This window comes from Rhea americana, unplaced genomic scaffold, assembly GCF_003343005.1.
Source record: "Rhea americana isolate MKP2758 unplaced genomic scaffold, rheAme1 scaffold_256, whole genome shotgun sequence".
Lineage (NCBI taxonomy): Eukaryota > Metazoa > Chordata > Aves > Rheiformes > Rheidae > Rhea > Rhea americana.
In genome coordinates this window covers 948,240-965,641 of record NW_028186375.1, presented here as the reverse complement: position 1 = coordinate 965,641, position 17,402 = coordinate 948,240, and the positions used below count along the sequence as shown (strand labels likewise).

At 37.5% G+C, this 17,402-nt stretch overlaps 1 protein-coding gene across 1 annotated transcript in view; it reads right to left on the bottom strand.

Moving 5' to 3' along the window:
* Window positions 1-17,019, bottom strand: part of VPS54 (VPS54 subunit of GARP complex) — a 49,971-nt gene extending 32,952 nt beyond the window's left edge. Inside the window, exons 1-6 of the mRNA XM_085307276.1 lie at window positions 16,911-17,019; window positions 7,643-7,804; window positions 6,777-7,018; window positions 5,224-5,302; window positions 2,981-3,015; window positions 1,526-1,657 (exon numbers count right to left, since the gene is read on the bottom strand). Coding sequence (XP_085163402.1) covers window positions 1,526-1,657; window positions 2,981-3,015; window positions 5,224-5,302; window positions 6,777-7,018; window positions 7,643-7,778 — 624 coding nt within the window. The 5' untranslated portion in view covers window positions 7,779-7,804; window positions 16,911-17,019. The remainder of the gene's footprint in view (window positions 1-1,525; window positions 1,658-2,980; window positions 3,016-5,223; window positions 5,303-6,776; window positions 7,019-7,642; window positions 7,805-16,910) is intronic.
* Between the last annotated feature and the right edge of the window lie 383 nt (window positions 17,020-17,402).

Below are 17,402 nucleotides of genomic sequence, written 5' to 3'. Positions count from 1 at the left end.
ATGGAGAAAAGTATCAGGGGAAAATGGCTGCATATAGATTATCAGCAATCCAAAAGCACTAACAGCCTAAGGATTTGTTATGGCAMAGTTTTCCAAATCCTGATGAAAAATACTGCCTGGAGCTAAGGATAATAAGGGCAGCAAGGTGCCTGTTGCACCTGACATGAAGTGTAAAATAATCTTGAGCAAATCACAGCTTTTAGAAAGTAAAACAATAAATTTGGACTGATTTCAGTAACAGAGCAGTGTARTACTTTGAATGTGAGGCATGTGGTTTTGGAGGTTAACAGAACTGTTTTATACTGCTTAGGTATACCCCTCTAAAGAAGTGTGGCTCAAAGGTGTTTGAAGCCCTATTTTCACTTCACTGCATCAGAAAGGGCTCTGGGTCTCCTTCACTGGGTCCCTGCTGAGCATCCATCCTGCTGCTGCTAACCCCGCTGCCAGGCACATTCTGCAAGTTTCAAGTATACTTCAGATACTGTTTTTAGGCAGTGACTGCTACAAGAAAATCCAAAGGCAGATGTATTCCCAAATGCCAACTTTAGACCACAGAGGACAATCCAATGCAGGAGCAAGCTACCCTCTAGCAGAGCGTGTCTCTCCCTCCTGATCTGAAGAAAGACGAGGAAGACCAACTCCTGGAGTTATTGTAAACATCTTCCTGAGAATCTCATGCTGCTTTTTTTCCAAGACACTTAATTTTTTTTCTTTCTTAACTAGCTCCCAGARCCTTTAGTAGGTTATGAAGAAGGGAAAACTAGTTGGAAAACAGACCGCAAAAATCACATAGTTTTCCAAAGTGCTTCATGGAAATTTATGCCATTAAAATGATTTGCTGTGTGGTTTTCTCCACTATGACTATGTAACTCTTTAAAAAAGAAGAAAACCTATGACCTTATTTTACAGACTTCTGTTTCCAACATGAATGAAACCGCTCTGCCTTCACGTTCTCCAGTGCACTCCAGAAATGGATTGGTGCACATGGCATGACAAGAATAAGTAAGAGAAAGCTACTGCCAAATAAAACCTTAGGATTTAGTATTTATTTTGGCACAGAGAGAACATAGTGCCTTGAATCTGGAGTTTTCCTGAGATGAGACAAAGCAATAGTTTTAACCAATTGTATATAACCTCTAGCTTTCCTATCTGCTTTCCCTTCTCATGGAATTACTGTTCCTCCCAGCAGCTCCACATCTCTAAAATTCTCAATATATACCTGCTTCACTAAGTTTTAGCAGTCATGAAGAGCCAACCACTATGCTATATGCAGACTTCTTTAGACTTCTTTTCTAGATTGAACAGATATATTTATCTAGTGGAGGAAAGAGTTCTTTGGTAAGATATTTCCCCCATTATTGACTAAGAATCCACAGCCTGATGTAATCAAAAGAAATACCCAGGACCATAACAATGATGTCTCAACAAACAGTATAAAACAACAGCAGTCAACTCATCTGATAAAAGTTTCTTTGTAATGGGTAACAGCTGCAATGGATAATGACAAGCTGTATTGAATTTGCACCTTTTCTTGAAGYAACTTAGAAGAAGCTGCATCACGATTTCCTTTTCCTCCAGCGGTATTAAAATGAGACCATGGTAAAACTGCATTAAACGTTATGGAATCTTCCAAGGCAAAATCTGGTTTCATAAAAATCTGAAACAAACAAACAGAAATGCATCTCTCTCCTGTTTTCTTTCCCAGTTTAACAGACATCTCACTTCACAGACCTATCAGGACCTTATTTGTTGATTTTTCCAATTACCTTTTACCCAGGTAAACAAATTCACTCTAGGCCTTAGGACTGACTTAAGAATGATTTCATAYATTAAAAGTCTGTGTGATCTGATAAAGCTTTATCTTTCTACAAGACCAAGTCAAGAGCTCCATATAATCTAGGTTATCAAGTACCTGAGCACTAAAATACAGGCAGCATTAGACTGCAGGTGGGTCCTTTAAATGACCAGAACAAATGTTCTTCAACAGGGGGAACATCCAGCAGGAAGCAATCAGGAATGAGTGCTGATATACTCATTTTTGAGACCWGTGGCTTCTACCAAACTGAGCATCCATCCAAATGCCAGGGTGGAGGAAGTGTTCCCTAGGAAGGAACAGAGCCTCAAAACATACCTCCTTTAGCACAGTGCAGCAAATATGTTGGCCACAGAAAGGGTCAATAACATTTAATATTTATAGTTCTTTGAGATCAGTAGAGTTAATTTAAGTTCTCTCTGATCGTATTATTTTTAGGTGACAACATTAGCACAAACCTGAAACTTCCAGGTGGGTTGTACTACCCTTTTCCTTACATTTATGAAGTGGGGTAATGTTAAAAGTTTCTACATAGGTTACAGCATCATATCACACTCAAAAATTCTTGTTTACTGGAATTTAAATATTAGTGACAGCTACTGAGCCTTACATACAGATGCTGAACCATATTATCATACTGACTTCTAAATGTGCCTAAAAAAAAAAAAAATCAGATTGAACTGGAATATATGTTTTGTGTCTTTTGCAAACCTGTTGCAAACAATATATCACATGCTGCAAGCACCTTAGAGCAATCTACTTTACTACAACAGGGCCGTAGGATTCAAAGAGCCAAGCCTAATGCTAAGTTGTATACCATACAATATTCAAAACTTTCACCAGACTCTCCAGTTTCCCTTTCCTCCAAGATGCWGCATGGCTAATTCTGCCCAATTTTGATCTTGTAACTATTAAAGATGAAAAAAGGCACTTGTATTCTACTTTAAGAAAATTAAGGTCACAGAATGAAAAAAAGAAAAAAAAAGAAAGGCAGACTGTTCTTAATATCTGCAAATGCTATGAGCATTGCCTATCTTCTGAGTTGATTACTTGAACTGATTCTTAAGAAAAACAACTTCCACATATAAAAGAGTATGTTCATATATTCAAAACCATATAACTATGTGAGAAATCTTTTTAACAGCTTAGAGTGCACAGCAACCATACCTTAGGTACTTGTTCCAGATCTGTCCTGGATTTATCTAAAATTAAAACAAAACAGAAGTAGTCATTCACGAGCAAACAATGGAAAACAATTACCAAGAGTAACTGAACAATTTCTCTTACACCCCACGAGGAGGTTATCAAAAAGACTATGTCAGACTCCTCACAGYGGTGCACAGACAAGAGACAATGGTTATAAATTTAAACGAGAGAGATTCTGACTGGATACAAGGAAAATTTTTTCATTGTGAAGACAGTCAGGCATTGCAGCAGGTTGCCCAGAAAGGTTGTAGAGTCTCCATCCTTAGAGGTTTTCAAAACTGAACGGTATAAAGCCCCAAGCAATCTCATCTGACCTCAGAGCTGAACCTGCTTTGGGTAGGTCAGACTAGAGTCCTCCTGAAGTCCCTTCCAATCTGATTATTCTGATTCTCTGAAACATTCTGCTGCCCTTTGTAGTTTAGGTCTCATGCCCTGAGCATTCAAAAGTGGTCATAACTGCCTGCTTCGAAAATGAAAATATTAGTCATACAAGACAGTCTGATTAACACTTCACATTCCTCAGTGCACTCAAGCCGCTGCCCAAGGCCAGGAAAAGTTCCCCTTACATCACCTTGATTTTTGCACTTCAGACTGAATCKGCCTACATAATCACTTTGCACAGCACTTAGAGTGGACGGTAGATGCACAAAGGCTGGCAGTAAGCATGAATGAGGCCTGCTAAGACAAAGTCTCAGATATGATGAGCAAGCAGAACAGAGGTAGCCCTCTTCCTGGCTAAGCTGAACTGACAGTTGCAGAGTGTGACAACGAGCTGAACTAGGAGAAGATGTGCAGCACTGTATCCCAGCATAACCTGAAGAAAAGGCAAATTCAGACTTTCGGAGTTCATCCAAAAATCCCCCCTTTCTCTTCCCTACTCATGAATTAATGCACATTATGAAGAACACTGCATCAGGCCAAGAAAAGTTAGGAATTTAAAGCAACGTGCCCGTATTTCAGCTGGACTTTATYTTCCTCCTCGATAACCACAGTGAGAGTCTCAGCACTGTCTCCCTAACTTCTATTCTCTAACCTCTTCAGCTGGTACTTTATTTGTATTGAAATACAAAAGGTAATCAGGCCTATGAACCATCCTGCTGTTCTCAGTCTTAGGACAGACCAACTCTTCTGGAAGTGAAATGCCAGGTCTTACGAGCTGGAATTGGAGAAAGACTGGCAATACAAAAAGATGGAGCTATAAAATATCCAAATTTTTACATTACCAAATGCTGCTTCTACTAGGAACAGCCTATCTACACAAGCAGCTCCCAGTTACTTTGATGACTRATTTCCTTTGATAAAAACAAAAAACTCTTTCAAAATGGATTAAGCTAAGTCCAATGAAGGCACTTTTATTTTGCAATATGTGCTACAAACAGAATCTTTCAGGAACAGCTATTTGAAAAATAACATTGAGCACAGAAACCCCACAGAAGCAGGGCTTCCTTTTGCACAGAAAAGGAGGAAGAAAGCTGACTGAAAGAAAAWCTTGATCAAAAGAAATAAACTGCTGAAAGGTTCTCGTTGCATTACCAATAGACATGGATATAGACAAGCCCAGTGAAATGGCAACTGACAAATTAACTCATTTATGTTAAAGAAATGAAATATTATAAGCTTGCTACAGGTTCTGGGTTTTTCTTTTCTTTTTGCTTGTCTTATCATTTTGCCTCTCACCTTCCTTTGTCTAGTTTCATATTAGGTGAACTACTTGCATAAAATCATAACATACAGCATCGCTATAGCTGTAGATACCAAAAAAAGTGCTTCAGGTAGTCTTTGCAAACAGTAATCCTTAGGGTAGTGAGTCAGGCCCAGTACTTCAATTCTCACATGTAGTGTCTCTCTTCATTGCAAGGTTTGCAATGAAGACTTGATGCAACTGAATGATCTAGTTGCAGCTTAAGTAAAAGAAACTTGAAAAAAAAACCACTGCCATAGACATCATAACCTGCCATGAAGGCAAAAATGCCACAGGAGAAGTCAAGAGCAGGGATCACAAGCATTTTGACCTATAAATTATCAGCAGCAATATGAATACTTCCAGTCAACCCYGTTTTCAGTTATGGTTACAATGAAATCACCAGGAGCTTATTTTGCACGTAAAGCCCACAGACAACTACAGGATGTGATCAGTATACTTTAGTGTCTATTAAAGAAGAGGAAATGAGTTTTAAACACACAAAAGAAGGCTTTTCCTGTACCATGGGTGTGTATTAGAGTCCTGTCGAAGGTATCTTTAGGAGGACAAATATTCTTGCATTTTTCATGAATCTTCTCTCTCTGTAAAAGAGAAATGTATCAAAGAATTATTCCCAGTTGTATAAAGATTTTCCTTCTTTGAAATGGAACATGTGGAACATTTTCAGTGAAACATACTGTGTTACGCCAAATAATTCTGACAACTTCACAATAATATTTTTTCCTCTTAAAAGCTCAGATGATGTTTGTCCAGGTGAGAGATACGACAGGTTGAAATTTTTGGTCGATATGTTGTTTTTTCAATATCTTTACATCTCAAGAAAGAAAGGAACATAGAAGTTATTGAAAATGCAAAATAACCTCTCCACAAAATGAGATATAGCCATATATTGATTGTAATTACATATCTACAATCAATTATTTGTTGTTTTATCTAGAAATCACATTAAAACACTAAAAATGAATTTTTTGTTGCTAAATTAAATCGAATCAAATTCAAAATTACCTCCACATGATATTAATGAACTTCTTGCTGAAACCAAGTACCTTGTTTCATCATGCTGAGCTTCAAATTTTATCTACAGGTACAATCAACACCCCAGACCTTAGGAGTCAGGAACTATATTTCTAAAAMACACTCATGTTAGGTAGGGCTCTATTAGAAGTTACATCATGGGTCAGTTCCCTCTTTCCAAACCCTTCTGTCATTTCACAATCAGTAGGTTACATGCTAATTTTAACGAACAAGCTCTTAACTATTTAAATGATGGATGTACAAACTAATGGCATTAGCATTACAGACAATTCCCTTCCACATATTTTAACTATGATTTACGCCAGTAACATTTCCTGTAGCCAATTCTGTAACAGTAGAAAAATAAGAAAGTTACAAACCAAGGAAGCAGAAAACAGTGTGAGACTTATTACATATTCTTTCAGTCAAAAAATGAATGTTACTGCATACTTACTGACATAAATATTTTAAGAGTTTATAGAAGTCTCCTACTGTTCCTAGTATCCTTAGATGTAGCTTTAACTTTCCTGTTAGACATCATCAAATAATAGACCTGCTTACTGTTTAATAATTTCATCTTTGTATGTTTGAAATTACAAGAGATTCTTAAAAAAAAAAAAAAAAAAAAAAACAAACCCACACACAAAGCAGTCCAAATTTTGCAGCATATAGTCATGTTTTACCTTTGATCCAAAGGACTTAAAATGCTATATTGCACTGTAGATCTCAATCACTGAGCAATTCTTACCAAAAAGGATTAATAATCAGAAAGAATGAACAAGAACTATAAGCCCTAATGCAGAGCACAGTATTCAGAAACACAAATGAAAAACTATGAAATCATCTAGAGAATTTAGACAACATTTTTCCAAATTGAGAATATTGAGATTATAAAACAATAAATGCCTAGTAGAATACAACACAGTAATTATCAGTTAATAGTTTGACAGACTACTAACAAGGACAATCTCTAACTAGAAGGAGGATCTCAAAYCACTTTCTGGCCCCTGGTACTGTGTGCATCTGATTTTGGGTTCTTACCGGAGTGATTTCCTGTTGGTATAATGCAAAATGTTCCTTGGTGATCTGTGGGAGGTAGAATGAAGGCGTGACTTCAGTGTCCACAAAGTCCACTCCCCATGTTTTTGTAAAGAAATCAGATTCCCTTTTTGCTAACCTAGGATCATTCAGAGCTGCTGGGAGATTGACTTTGGAATGATAAATAGTCCATCTATGCTGATCCGCAACTAGAGACGGGCTATCACATATGTTACTGGGATCGCCTGTGGTACAAAAACAAGGCAATTCATTAAGACGAGAAACTGAAAGTCATATTTTGGCTAAAATGTAGTTCTTTAGCAAATCACTTCCTCACAATTACACAATGGATCCAAATTATCTAAAAAAAAAAAAAAAAAAAGATGCATGACATTTTCTTTCTGCAACACTTTACTTTGCATTTCTTTTTTCAGATTAACTAACACAAGCTTTGAACACAATGGTATATTCATGCTCATTAGATATCTTTACATGAACACCATTMACTTCCACTGAAGAGAAAAAAATCCAAACACACAAATTTTTTGTATTTTGAATTGACTACTCTGAGTTACAGMGGAAATTCATCAGCATTATATTTTGCACTTCTCAAGATTCCATCCCCACCTACCGCTCTATACGAGCTAAGCTTTAGTATACCACAGCAGCTATATCTGTGACCAAAAATTGGTCTTATGATAGTGCTAGCGCTGTGTCTTGATCKCTTGCTTCCTACTGCACTTTGAAATAAAATTATACCTCAGTACCCTATACCCAGAACACAAGAAAATTTGACTGATCCATTAAAAACTGATGTCCAAAGTAGGAGGTTTAACTGCATTTTCTCTCTCCTTGCAAGTCAACATTACCTGTAGGCTCCTTGGGACATACATCAGGCAGTGACTGTACAGGTCGAAAGCGTTTTGATGCATCCATTTCCTTTTTAAAGAAAGCATCACTGCTTTTTGACTGAGGCACTGGTGAAGAACTGTGGCTTGATGCCATTGCATAAGATCACCACTTGATAGAAGCTAAATAAGAAACAATAAATATCAAGGCTTTAATGAAGTTCTGGTTACAGACTATATCAAAACAACAACACTCTGACAGCTATATAAACTGCTACAGTTCAAAAAAATACTGAGAAATTTCAATAGCAACACAAAAAACTGTATTTTAAACACAGAAATAAAAGGCAGAATGTAACTTTATAGTCTGTTTTCTCTCACACATCTTGATCTGCGAGACAGCTCACAAAAGCCATCCCTGCCCAACTCCAAAGGCTTCATGGAATTGCTCTATTCCAAAGAGACGGCACTCCACAAAACATAAACACATGTATGCTGCACTCAGCCAGCTTTAACCACACTAAATTACACGGTGCTGTGCAAAAGGTATCCACAACTGGCAGGATCTACTGTATCCTTGCTTTGTTGCAGTGCCCCAATATCACATCTCCAGCAGTTGCACTGATTTTTCCAAAGGAGCTGTTCTATAAACTGTGAGYGATTCAGGCTAGCTGGCACCAGCTGCCCAATGATACAACGTATCACTAATATTTACTGAAATTGGATGCTGGAGCATTATCAAACTTCATGTGAATCGTAATTTGAGAATAAGAGCACACCACATATATTAAGAAAAAAAAAAGAATAAGCAAACACTGTACATAGAACATAAAAACTTTAACCTAGAAAAAAGGCTTTTTTTTTTGGGGGGGGGGCTGTGTAGTAAAGTATACAACRTGACAAGCACTGTAGAGAAGACAATTGTAATGCAGATCAAAAAGTTCTGGAGAAGGACAGTCCCACTAATTTTCAGTTGAAATTTTAACTCATATTCCTTCTGAAATTTTTAAAAGAAAATCTTAAAAATTTTACACTGGGACTCGGAGGAGTTCTTTCCATCTGTAAACAAAGCYGCATTTCCATCGAGGTGTTGGTTGAGTCAGTAGTAAATTGTAAAATTATTACAGGTTTGAGAGTTTATTAAAACAGCTCCACAATGTATGGCTCAAAGAGTGCCCCTTCAAAGGGGCTGATGTGAGTCTTCACTTTTAAAGAGAAATAAACACATCTAGCAAGACCTTAATATTTAACTACCAACCCTTAAGGGATACCAAAGCAACTTACTATCCTGTAAAGGAGCTCAAAAAGATAAAAGGCCTATTTTATTTTCAGTCGCTGAAGTAGGCACCAAGGAGGCATACTTAAACATGTCAACTTCTAACAGCATCATGCATATGACAGCAAATTTCATTTGCAGAAAAGTTCCATTTTCTAAACTAGGCTGAAAGCATCCTACAAGAGAATTATAAAGAGGAGTTAAGATGTAATACGATGTAATATAGCATCCTGGTGAACAGGACCATGAAAGGAGGAGAAACCCGTGAGCACGCATTCTGTCCAAGCACTTGTCTGTTGGGTGTCATTGTCGATGTACTCTTGCCTGGTTCCCTACTAATCAGGGCAGAGAACTGGAGCACCAATGTAAATTTGAAAGTCKGGGAGGGGGGAAAACAACCTCAGACATCTGACAGGCCTTCCTTAAACACCACAAAGCATCAACCTCTCTCTCCTCCAAAAAGTCTCAGACAAAATTTATCTCACTACTACTTTTGTTACATGTTCACATTCTTGTGTTCTTCCCCTCATATTTCCAAGGTATCATCTTTACTAATGTTCTGGAGAGTTTTTGTGAAAATCTAGTTTATGATAATGATAGAACACCAYCATTTCAACCTTGTTCAAAAATACATCCAATGGTAATACATAATTATCAAGTATCCTAAAGGCAAAATTTATCTACATTTTAACTTTTGTATTTGCAGCTTTTCTCTTGAAAAAGCTTCTGAAATGTGCCAATCAAAGTATAGAAATACCAGATATATGTGCAACTGAGGCAATCTGTAAAAAGCACTAAAATCCTGTACTCTTTCAAATAAACCCTTCATTAAGACAGTCTCCAAGCTGTGAACTGTCTCAACTGCATAAATCTCAGTGGAGTAAATGCTTTAAGTATTACAGAAGTGCAAGATTTAAGAAATRTTTAAAGGACACAAGTTAACGTTGAAGATGAGTTTACTACTTCAAAATGTTCCAGTTAATTTCAGTAACAAACTATACCGCCTCTTCTGCAAGTATTTTTATTGCTTGTCATCGTAAAATATTCACATTGCCTTGGTACACTGACAGAAATCTTAAAATAGAATGAAAAAGAACAATAAAAATATCAATACAGGCAGGAACCTTCATACTATTGAGTGGATTTCAACAAGATATAAAGATTAACAGGCATAGGCCTTCTTAAGTGGCATGCAATATGATGCTGTACTAAATTATTCATAGTTAACAGCTATTCTAGTAGAGTCATAAGTCAGGACCTGATGGATAATTAACCTCAATGAGCAGCCGTATTTGTACAGGAATAAATCTATCTATATTGTCAAAAACAGACATTCCTCAAATCGCAGTCCTAAATTAGCCAAATAAGTATAATTCAGAGCCAGAAGAAGGAAAAGTGGACAGAATTACCCTGAATTAAATCCAAATTACAATGRAAAACGTGACAAGTCTATACAAAGCCAAAAATCCTCCCCTGTACCYGAGCCTTTCTATGTATGCTAACCCTGCAGACAAGTGAAAAAAAAAAGTTTTGCCCATTCACCAACAGAACAGCTTCTGCTTGTGCTAGATTTTATAGACAAATGACAAATATAACCATCCTGATGAATCAGCATTATAAATATGCAGTGATACTCATTTGCTGATTTAAAATACTAGAAAAGTGAAATTTAAAGTTAGCATAGAACAAAAAAAAAGGTAAATTAAGGACAAAGAGGACCACTACCACAGAATATTTTAACTCATACAACTTTAACTACATTTATCTGCATTTCACTTGCATTTAACTACATAAGCTGTGCAGAATGAATTAGAAAATGGTGAGTCCCTTGAGCTTCTTTCTCAGAAGAGCGTATGTGCAGCAATAAGAATATGCAACTCTGAGTTAATGACATCAATATTTAAATGGTTTATAATTAACAACTGGGTTAGATTGACTCTGTTCTCTCCAATAATGACCCCAATTTATTCACATTTTATCTAGCAACATATACTAAATTAACACAAGAAAAAACATAAGGGATTAGATACAAGAGAAATGACAGAAAGGCTGACAATTATGATTGTATTTGCAACCCCGTCAACAGATTTAATCTATTTTGCACACACTGTATTAATTTCTTTAGGGAAAAAAAAAATCTAYGGTGGTATTAAATTACATTATCACTGTAATGCCCTAATATAATTAAGCATTTTTTAAAAAAGCTAAAAAAATCAAGCATCTCGACAACAACAAAAAAGGTTTGGACAATTTATAGTATTCTTACAGTCTGAAAACATAAAGATTTGTATTGACATTATAAAAGTCTTACAGCTTCCTCTACTTAAAAAAAAATCCTTATTCAGTAACACACTTAGTAGCTATGATATGACATAGTCATACAATGTTGAGCACAGAATAACGTGTCTGGGATGACAGATACAATAACTACATGCTTGAATATTATCTAGTCAGCAAAGCGTAAGATCTGCGCAGTTAGTAATATCTTAATTACATCAATTTTAAGAAGTTCTTTCTGCGATGACTACGGCATGACTCTAAGTTTCACAGGCAAGTATTCAGCAGTTACAAAAAGAGCAAAACAGACAAAGGGAATTACTCAGAAATAGTTGCACAAGACAGTTATAACTGCAGTGCTTGTGCTCTTTTTAAGTACCAACATTTGCAAGTCCTCAGAAAATGCCCTGCCATACTCTGAGGGCTATTCTCACTCTTTTGTTATTTAGACAGTAAGAGTCTTTGTTACTGAAGCATCCAGTATTACCTCCATATACACATTATACTAGAGAAGGCACAAACAATATTTCACATATTCGAGCATATTCATTCCATTCTGCATACTTCCTCCTCACTTTTAGGCAGTTTTCCATTAGTGTTATTGAGCAAATTTTCTATTTGCTTCTTAAAGCTGTAACCTTACGTGAGGTAATTATCAGAAGTTTTTTTTGTGTCTACACCCTCATTTGTAAGGCTATAATTTGTATCAACAATATAAATGAGAATTTATGAAGCCAGCACAATGCCTGCAGTAAACAGTAACTTATGCACTGAAGGAAGCCATTTCTCCCCTTTCTATGCACTCTCCCTTCCAAATGAAAATAAATCTATGATCTACTAGTAATACCTTCAACTTCAATTACAAGTTATTAACCGTGTGCAAGTTATTGGTTTAAGATACGTAGCCAGGAGCATGGAGCTTATTAGCTCCAGTACCTGGTGCAAGTCAGAGAATTTGCTCTCAAAACTTAATTTTGGCTTGAAAATTGGTAGCATCCGAGAAGAGACACTAAACATCCAATGGGAAGCCCCCAGGACTTCCAAACAACAACRCAACACTGAACAAGTTCTCCTGCAAGTATTCCACATCATCTGAGATAAGGCAGACTTGGACATCATGAGGTACATTCTAAGAGAGGTTCACTCTGCATCCCAAAGGTAAGAGAATKAAGAAGTTTCAGTGAAGACAAATAGTATGCTAATGTCCCTGCTCCTATTTATGGTTTTGTCTGGCAACTAGAGAGTGAAAAAAACCTTTGTAATACTGCTCTTGCTATCCTACTCCCTTCRGAATACAGAACCATCAGAAGCCACCTGCAATTCATACTAAAGTCAAACATTTCACCATGTTTAGAAGATGTGACAAATATTGTAGATATTTATTAAGGCAAAGGATACCTGATACATAATTGAAAAGAGAAAAATACATAAGAGATTGTTTTCAGGACCTCAATAGCAAAACACTTATCTATTATTAGGCTAATATATTTATTTACCCTCTATCCTCAAAGGTCTAGGTTTGCCACTCCATTACTCTATAGCTCTTTGTTAATTCAGCACATCTTCTTGTTAATTCAGCACATCTTCTTAACCGCACAGTAAGGAAACTGTGGTATGAGCAAAGCACATACCACCACTTTTGTAAGAGGATGCAAAGCAGCCTGGACTAACTCAGGCTTCCTATTTCTTTCAACAGTCTAATTCCTTGGGCTGAAATTTCCATGCTCGCCCCTGTGAAAGATAGACATCTCTCAGAGGGCRAGCAAGAGGGTTAGCTTTTCTAACAACAAAGTTTAAGCAGTTTTTCAAATAACGAGGTCATGACTGCGGAAGTTTTTCTGCTAAGTCAAGCTCTTTCTGAACACTTATTTGCATCATGGGGTTTTAGARTAGAAAGCAGCAAATTGGCAGGGGGACAAGGCTGGGGTCGGAGGAGAGCTGCAACTTGTCCCTGTGACGTGCGGTGCATGTTCCAACAGTACAACACTTCCTTACACAACTTGGAGAGGAGTCTGTGTCAGCCTGGCCTTTCTAAAAGCACATACATATACACACACATACACACACATAAATACATGTATTTATTTCTGTGCATTCCACATATCTCTTAATAGTATCCCAAATCCCATATTCCCACACTGAGGGTGCATCATCTCTGCAAAATTAGTAATGAGCGATGACCACTCACATTAGCCTCACTGGGATGTAGGCAGCCTGTCAAGGAAATCACATATRAATTATCCAAGATTCCCATCAGCCCTGCTCTTGCCACATGTGCTGTTAAGATTGACCATACTCYGTAATTCCTTAGACAACACTGGGCTGAGCCAGACTGTGCTACTTAGCAAACCACACAGAGGGACTGAATAGCTTAATAAATACCACCTTCCTCCCATATACTGAATTGTTCATAATTCAATCTTAAATCTACTTCCTCATTTGAGGAAAGCAAAGAAAGAAAGTAATCTGACTACAATCAAGGACCAGGACAGCTGTGTCCCCATTGCAAAGCACTGAGGGCAGACTACAAGATAAAGGGAACAGCAGCACCTGATTTTCATACTATGATATTCTGTACCTGTTCCTTTTCTTCTCCCCAGATGAAGTCATCTTAACAGTAGATTTAAAGAAAAAAAAAAAAAGCAATACAAGCTTTAGATAAGCATCACTTCTTTAAATATAAAAATAGGATCCTCTGAGAAAAACTACCCCAAAAGCCCCGTTGCTGTATAGTCTATAGTTATTTGAATGCACRTGTGCACAAATTGTTTAGAATACACAAGTGTAAACATTTGTTAAAAAATAAAGAGAGATTTATCTCCCTATGAACAAACTACGTTAAAAGTAGTATTTCACAGTTCTGCAGGTAGTAAATAAAACAATTAAATGGAACAACAGCAATATAACCAATTTCCAAATCCATTTCTTCTCATCTGGAAACCGTATTTCCTAATGATAAATACTTATTTCAAATCAGAAGGTAGCTTCTATGCTAAAGGAGCAGACTTTCCTACAGCTATTTAGGTCACTATACATCAAGTTCACTGCCAAGGGTGGTAGGAGCATTCAGAAACAATTAATAAAGCAGTAAAAATGTATGTCAGAAAAGAAAAGACCTTGTGGTTAGTTATGCACACAAGACAAGAGCGAAATCTCTTTGTACCAGCATCAGCATTACAGATAGCATGTATTATCCACTTTGAAAATGGTGAAACGTGAGCATCTCATATAGCTCCACAGAGGTATATGCAGTCGAACAAAGATCAAGGAGCCTTGGGAGGCACTGCAGCTAGAARTCTGTCAAAGACAGAGACTGTGGAGTGGTGACATTTTGAGGAAAGGCAGAACTACAACAGCAACACTAAAAACTGTAAAACACTTTCTGAAAGGAATTCGAGAGAAGCTCTTGTCAATTTGTGCCAACACCAAGCTTCCCTGTGCAGAATCTCTGCTTGCTTTCTTCAGTTGGATTTAGCTCAATTGGATAATCTGAAACAGATTTTCTAAAAATGTAATTTTTCATAAGATTTTTGTCTATCCAAAAATCTTACTGAAGCCCTGAACAACTGCAAGCAGSTATGAGAGAGCTAAATAAAAATATTTAATGATCTTGATGTTACGCAAAAAAAYAGAGAGCGGGGAACATTATCCAAAAGCAGGCACAGCATACTTTGCAGCAAGTCTTACTGAAGTGTCTTGACATAAGATGCCAGCCCACTAGCRGGAGGCAGTAAGTCACTCTGCAGGGCAAGTACTCAGCAAACAAGATTATCCGACCTTAACCTTGGTGAGCACCAAAAAGTGCCACCCAAGTCTGTTGATAATTCTTGTGATGTTACTACTTGCCTAGTACGTACTTGCCACTTAGGGGATTTGTTTGTTTGTTTTAAGATCAGCTTAGTAGCTGAAATATTCTAGCTTTGTGTCTGTCCAAAGGCAAGTATTTCGGAACATTTGGTCAGAAAATGGGTCTGCCATTTTTGTGTACAGAAAGAATTATTTCCTGACATAAGAGAATACTGAGTTGTTTTTTTTTTGGGGGGGAGGGGGTGGTTAAACATAACACCTCAGTGAGTGGCTGCAAAAAGGTTAAAATATGGGGAAGACAAGTCTTGGATGTGCTGGTGAATATTTCTTTGGACTTAACTGCATGAGCCTCCAGAAAACTGCATTTACGTGAATGTAGAACACCCATCCATGCTCACYCTTTCTCTCTGTATGCTATATTCATAAAACAAGATCTGATATTAAAAAAAGAAAAAAAAAACACAGAAACTAAAAGAAAACTGAGACTCCACGTTGGATTTAAAACTCTAGATTTTAAGAGGTTTGCAGCCCCTCATTTTTCTTGCGAAACACACAGCTCCTCATTTTCCCCACAAGTCTGAAAAGGGAAAGCAGAAGTGCCTTTTATACAGAGTTGCTGTCACAAAAGAAGAAACGATACCTACACAATTCCATTTCCCAACTTCTTCCCACCAAAACCAAAAAACAGCTTGTCTGCTGTTTGCCTTCTCTACCCTTTCTAGTGACTCCTGACACTTCTCAAACATTCCTGTTCGACCTTGGACACATATGCCTCCCCCTTTTCCTCCCATGAAGTCCTTGCTGSCAGAGGGAAGGGAACATCCTCCACGTAAGCTAGACTCCTCCTACAGAGGAAAATAGCATTGAAGACAAAGGTATACTCAGGAGAGATCCTGTTATTGCAAACAGGATAGGAGAGATCGAGCTTTTTCCCAGTGTGCAGCCTTCAGACCTCACTGGTAAGGCTACCCACATACTGCACAGTAGGTTTTTTTTCCTTAGATAGCTGCAGATTAGAACTAGTCAATTAGTTCACTTTAGCCATTATTTTCCTACCCAACAGGAGCACTGTCCTACTCCCACAGGATTTCAAGGGAATTATAGCTTTTGTCTATATCACAGTTTTGGAAACAGYCACACCACCTCTCAGGCTAATGTAGTAATTACTGCATCCACTACAACAATTAACATTCCACAGTCGGGGCTTTTAGTAAGAGTAGTTTCTCACAGGATACAAAACAAAGCATTTGTGGTTGCACAAGGCCACTATGGTTACACTTGAGGATACCTGATCCAGAGGACTTCTTCCTGTTAAAGACTCCATCAGACTGCATGCAGATAGGATAGTGAAGTCAACATACCACCTATATTTTAAAACTCTCAAAACACATATGCAAATCTGCAGTCAAATATTTCRCTACACTTAAAACTGGTACCGTACAAGTGTGAGATCACTGAGGCTCTAAAACAGAAAACGCAAGTATTCACAGAATATAAAAAAAACAGAGAAGAAAAGAAGGAGAATTAATAAAATAATAAAGCAAAAATCATGCAGTYGAAGAGACAGAAAGTTACTTTTTTGTTGAGAGTTCAGAAGGCCAATTTTTGACAAACAGCATTTCCTCTCTCAACGGGACATAATGCATTTTTTAAAAAATTACAGTAAGGAAACGTGAAAACCAATGTTTCTCTGCACACACAGTTCTACTACCTCAGCTGCCTATAAACTATTCTCAAAGCATTTCTGGAAAGAACAAACACACATATCTTTYAGTGTTCCACATACCAGTCTGTGCGGACTGAAGTCATCTGTCAGAATTCCTGAGAAAACCCAATAGATCTGTTGCAAAACGTATCTCCCTGTGCAAGTGCSAGTCACTTACAAAAGACGTATCGGGTAAGTATCACATCACAAGTTGTTTACAGTACCTGAGTGAAAATACTCCAAGATCTCACGCAGACAGTCGTCATATCTCTTCCAGTTGCATCATGTGGAAAACTGCTTGATTTTATAACTCACAGTRCTACTTTGATGACCTAAACGAAGGAGCGCATGTTAAACGAGAGCGTGGAATCTGCTAAAAGCGCTCAAGACACAGAAGTCTGACATAACATTGACATTTCTGCACTTAACATTTCCCCACAGGGGACAAAAACACTGTGAGGGGAATTGCAGAACTGCTCGCTTCCCACCCGGCTGTTACCATGGAAATGAAAAAAAATTTTTATATATATAAACACACACATTCTCACACACACGCACATATATATATAAAAAATATACAAGCATATACAAGCACACACACACACATATATATATGAACACGGGAAAAGCTAGGCAACATCCTGTAGTAGCTCCCCTCCCTCTCACTTGACGCCTGCCCAGCGCCGCTTGATGCCGGTGCCAGGCCACGACGCTCG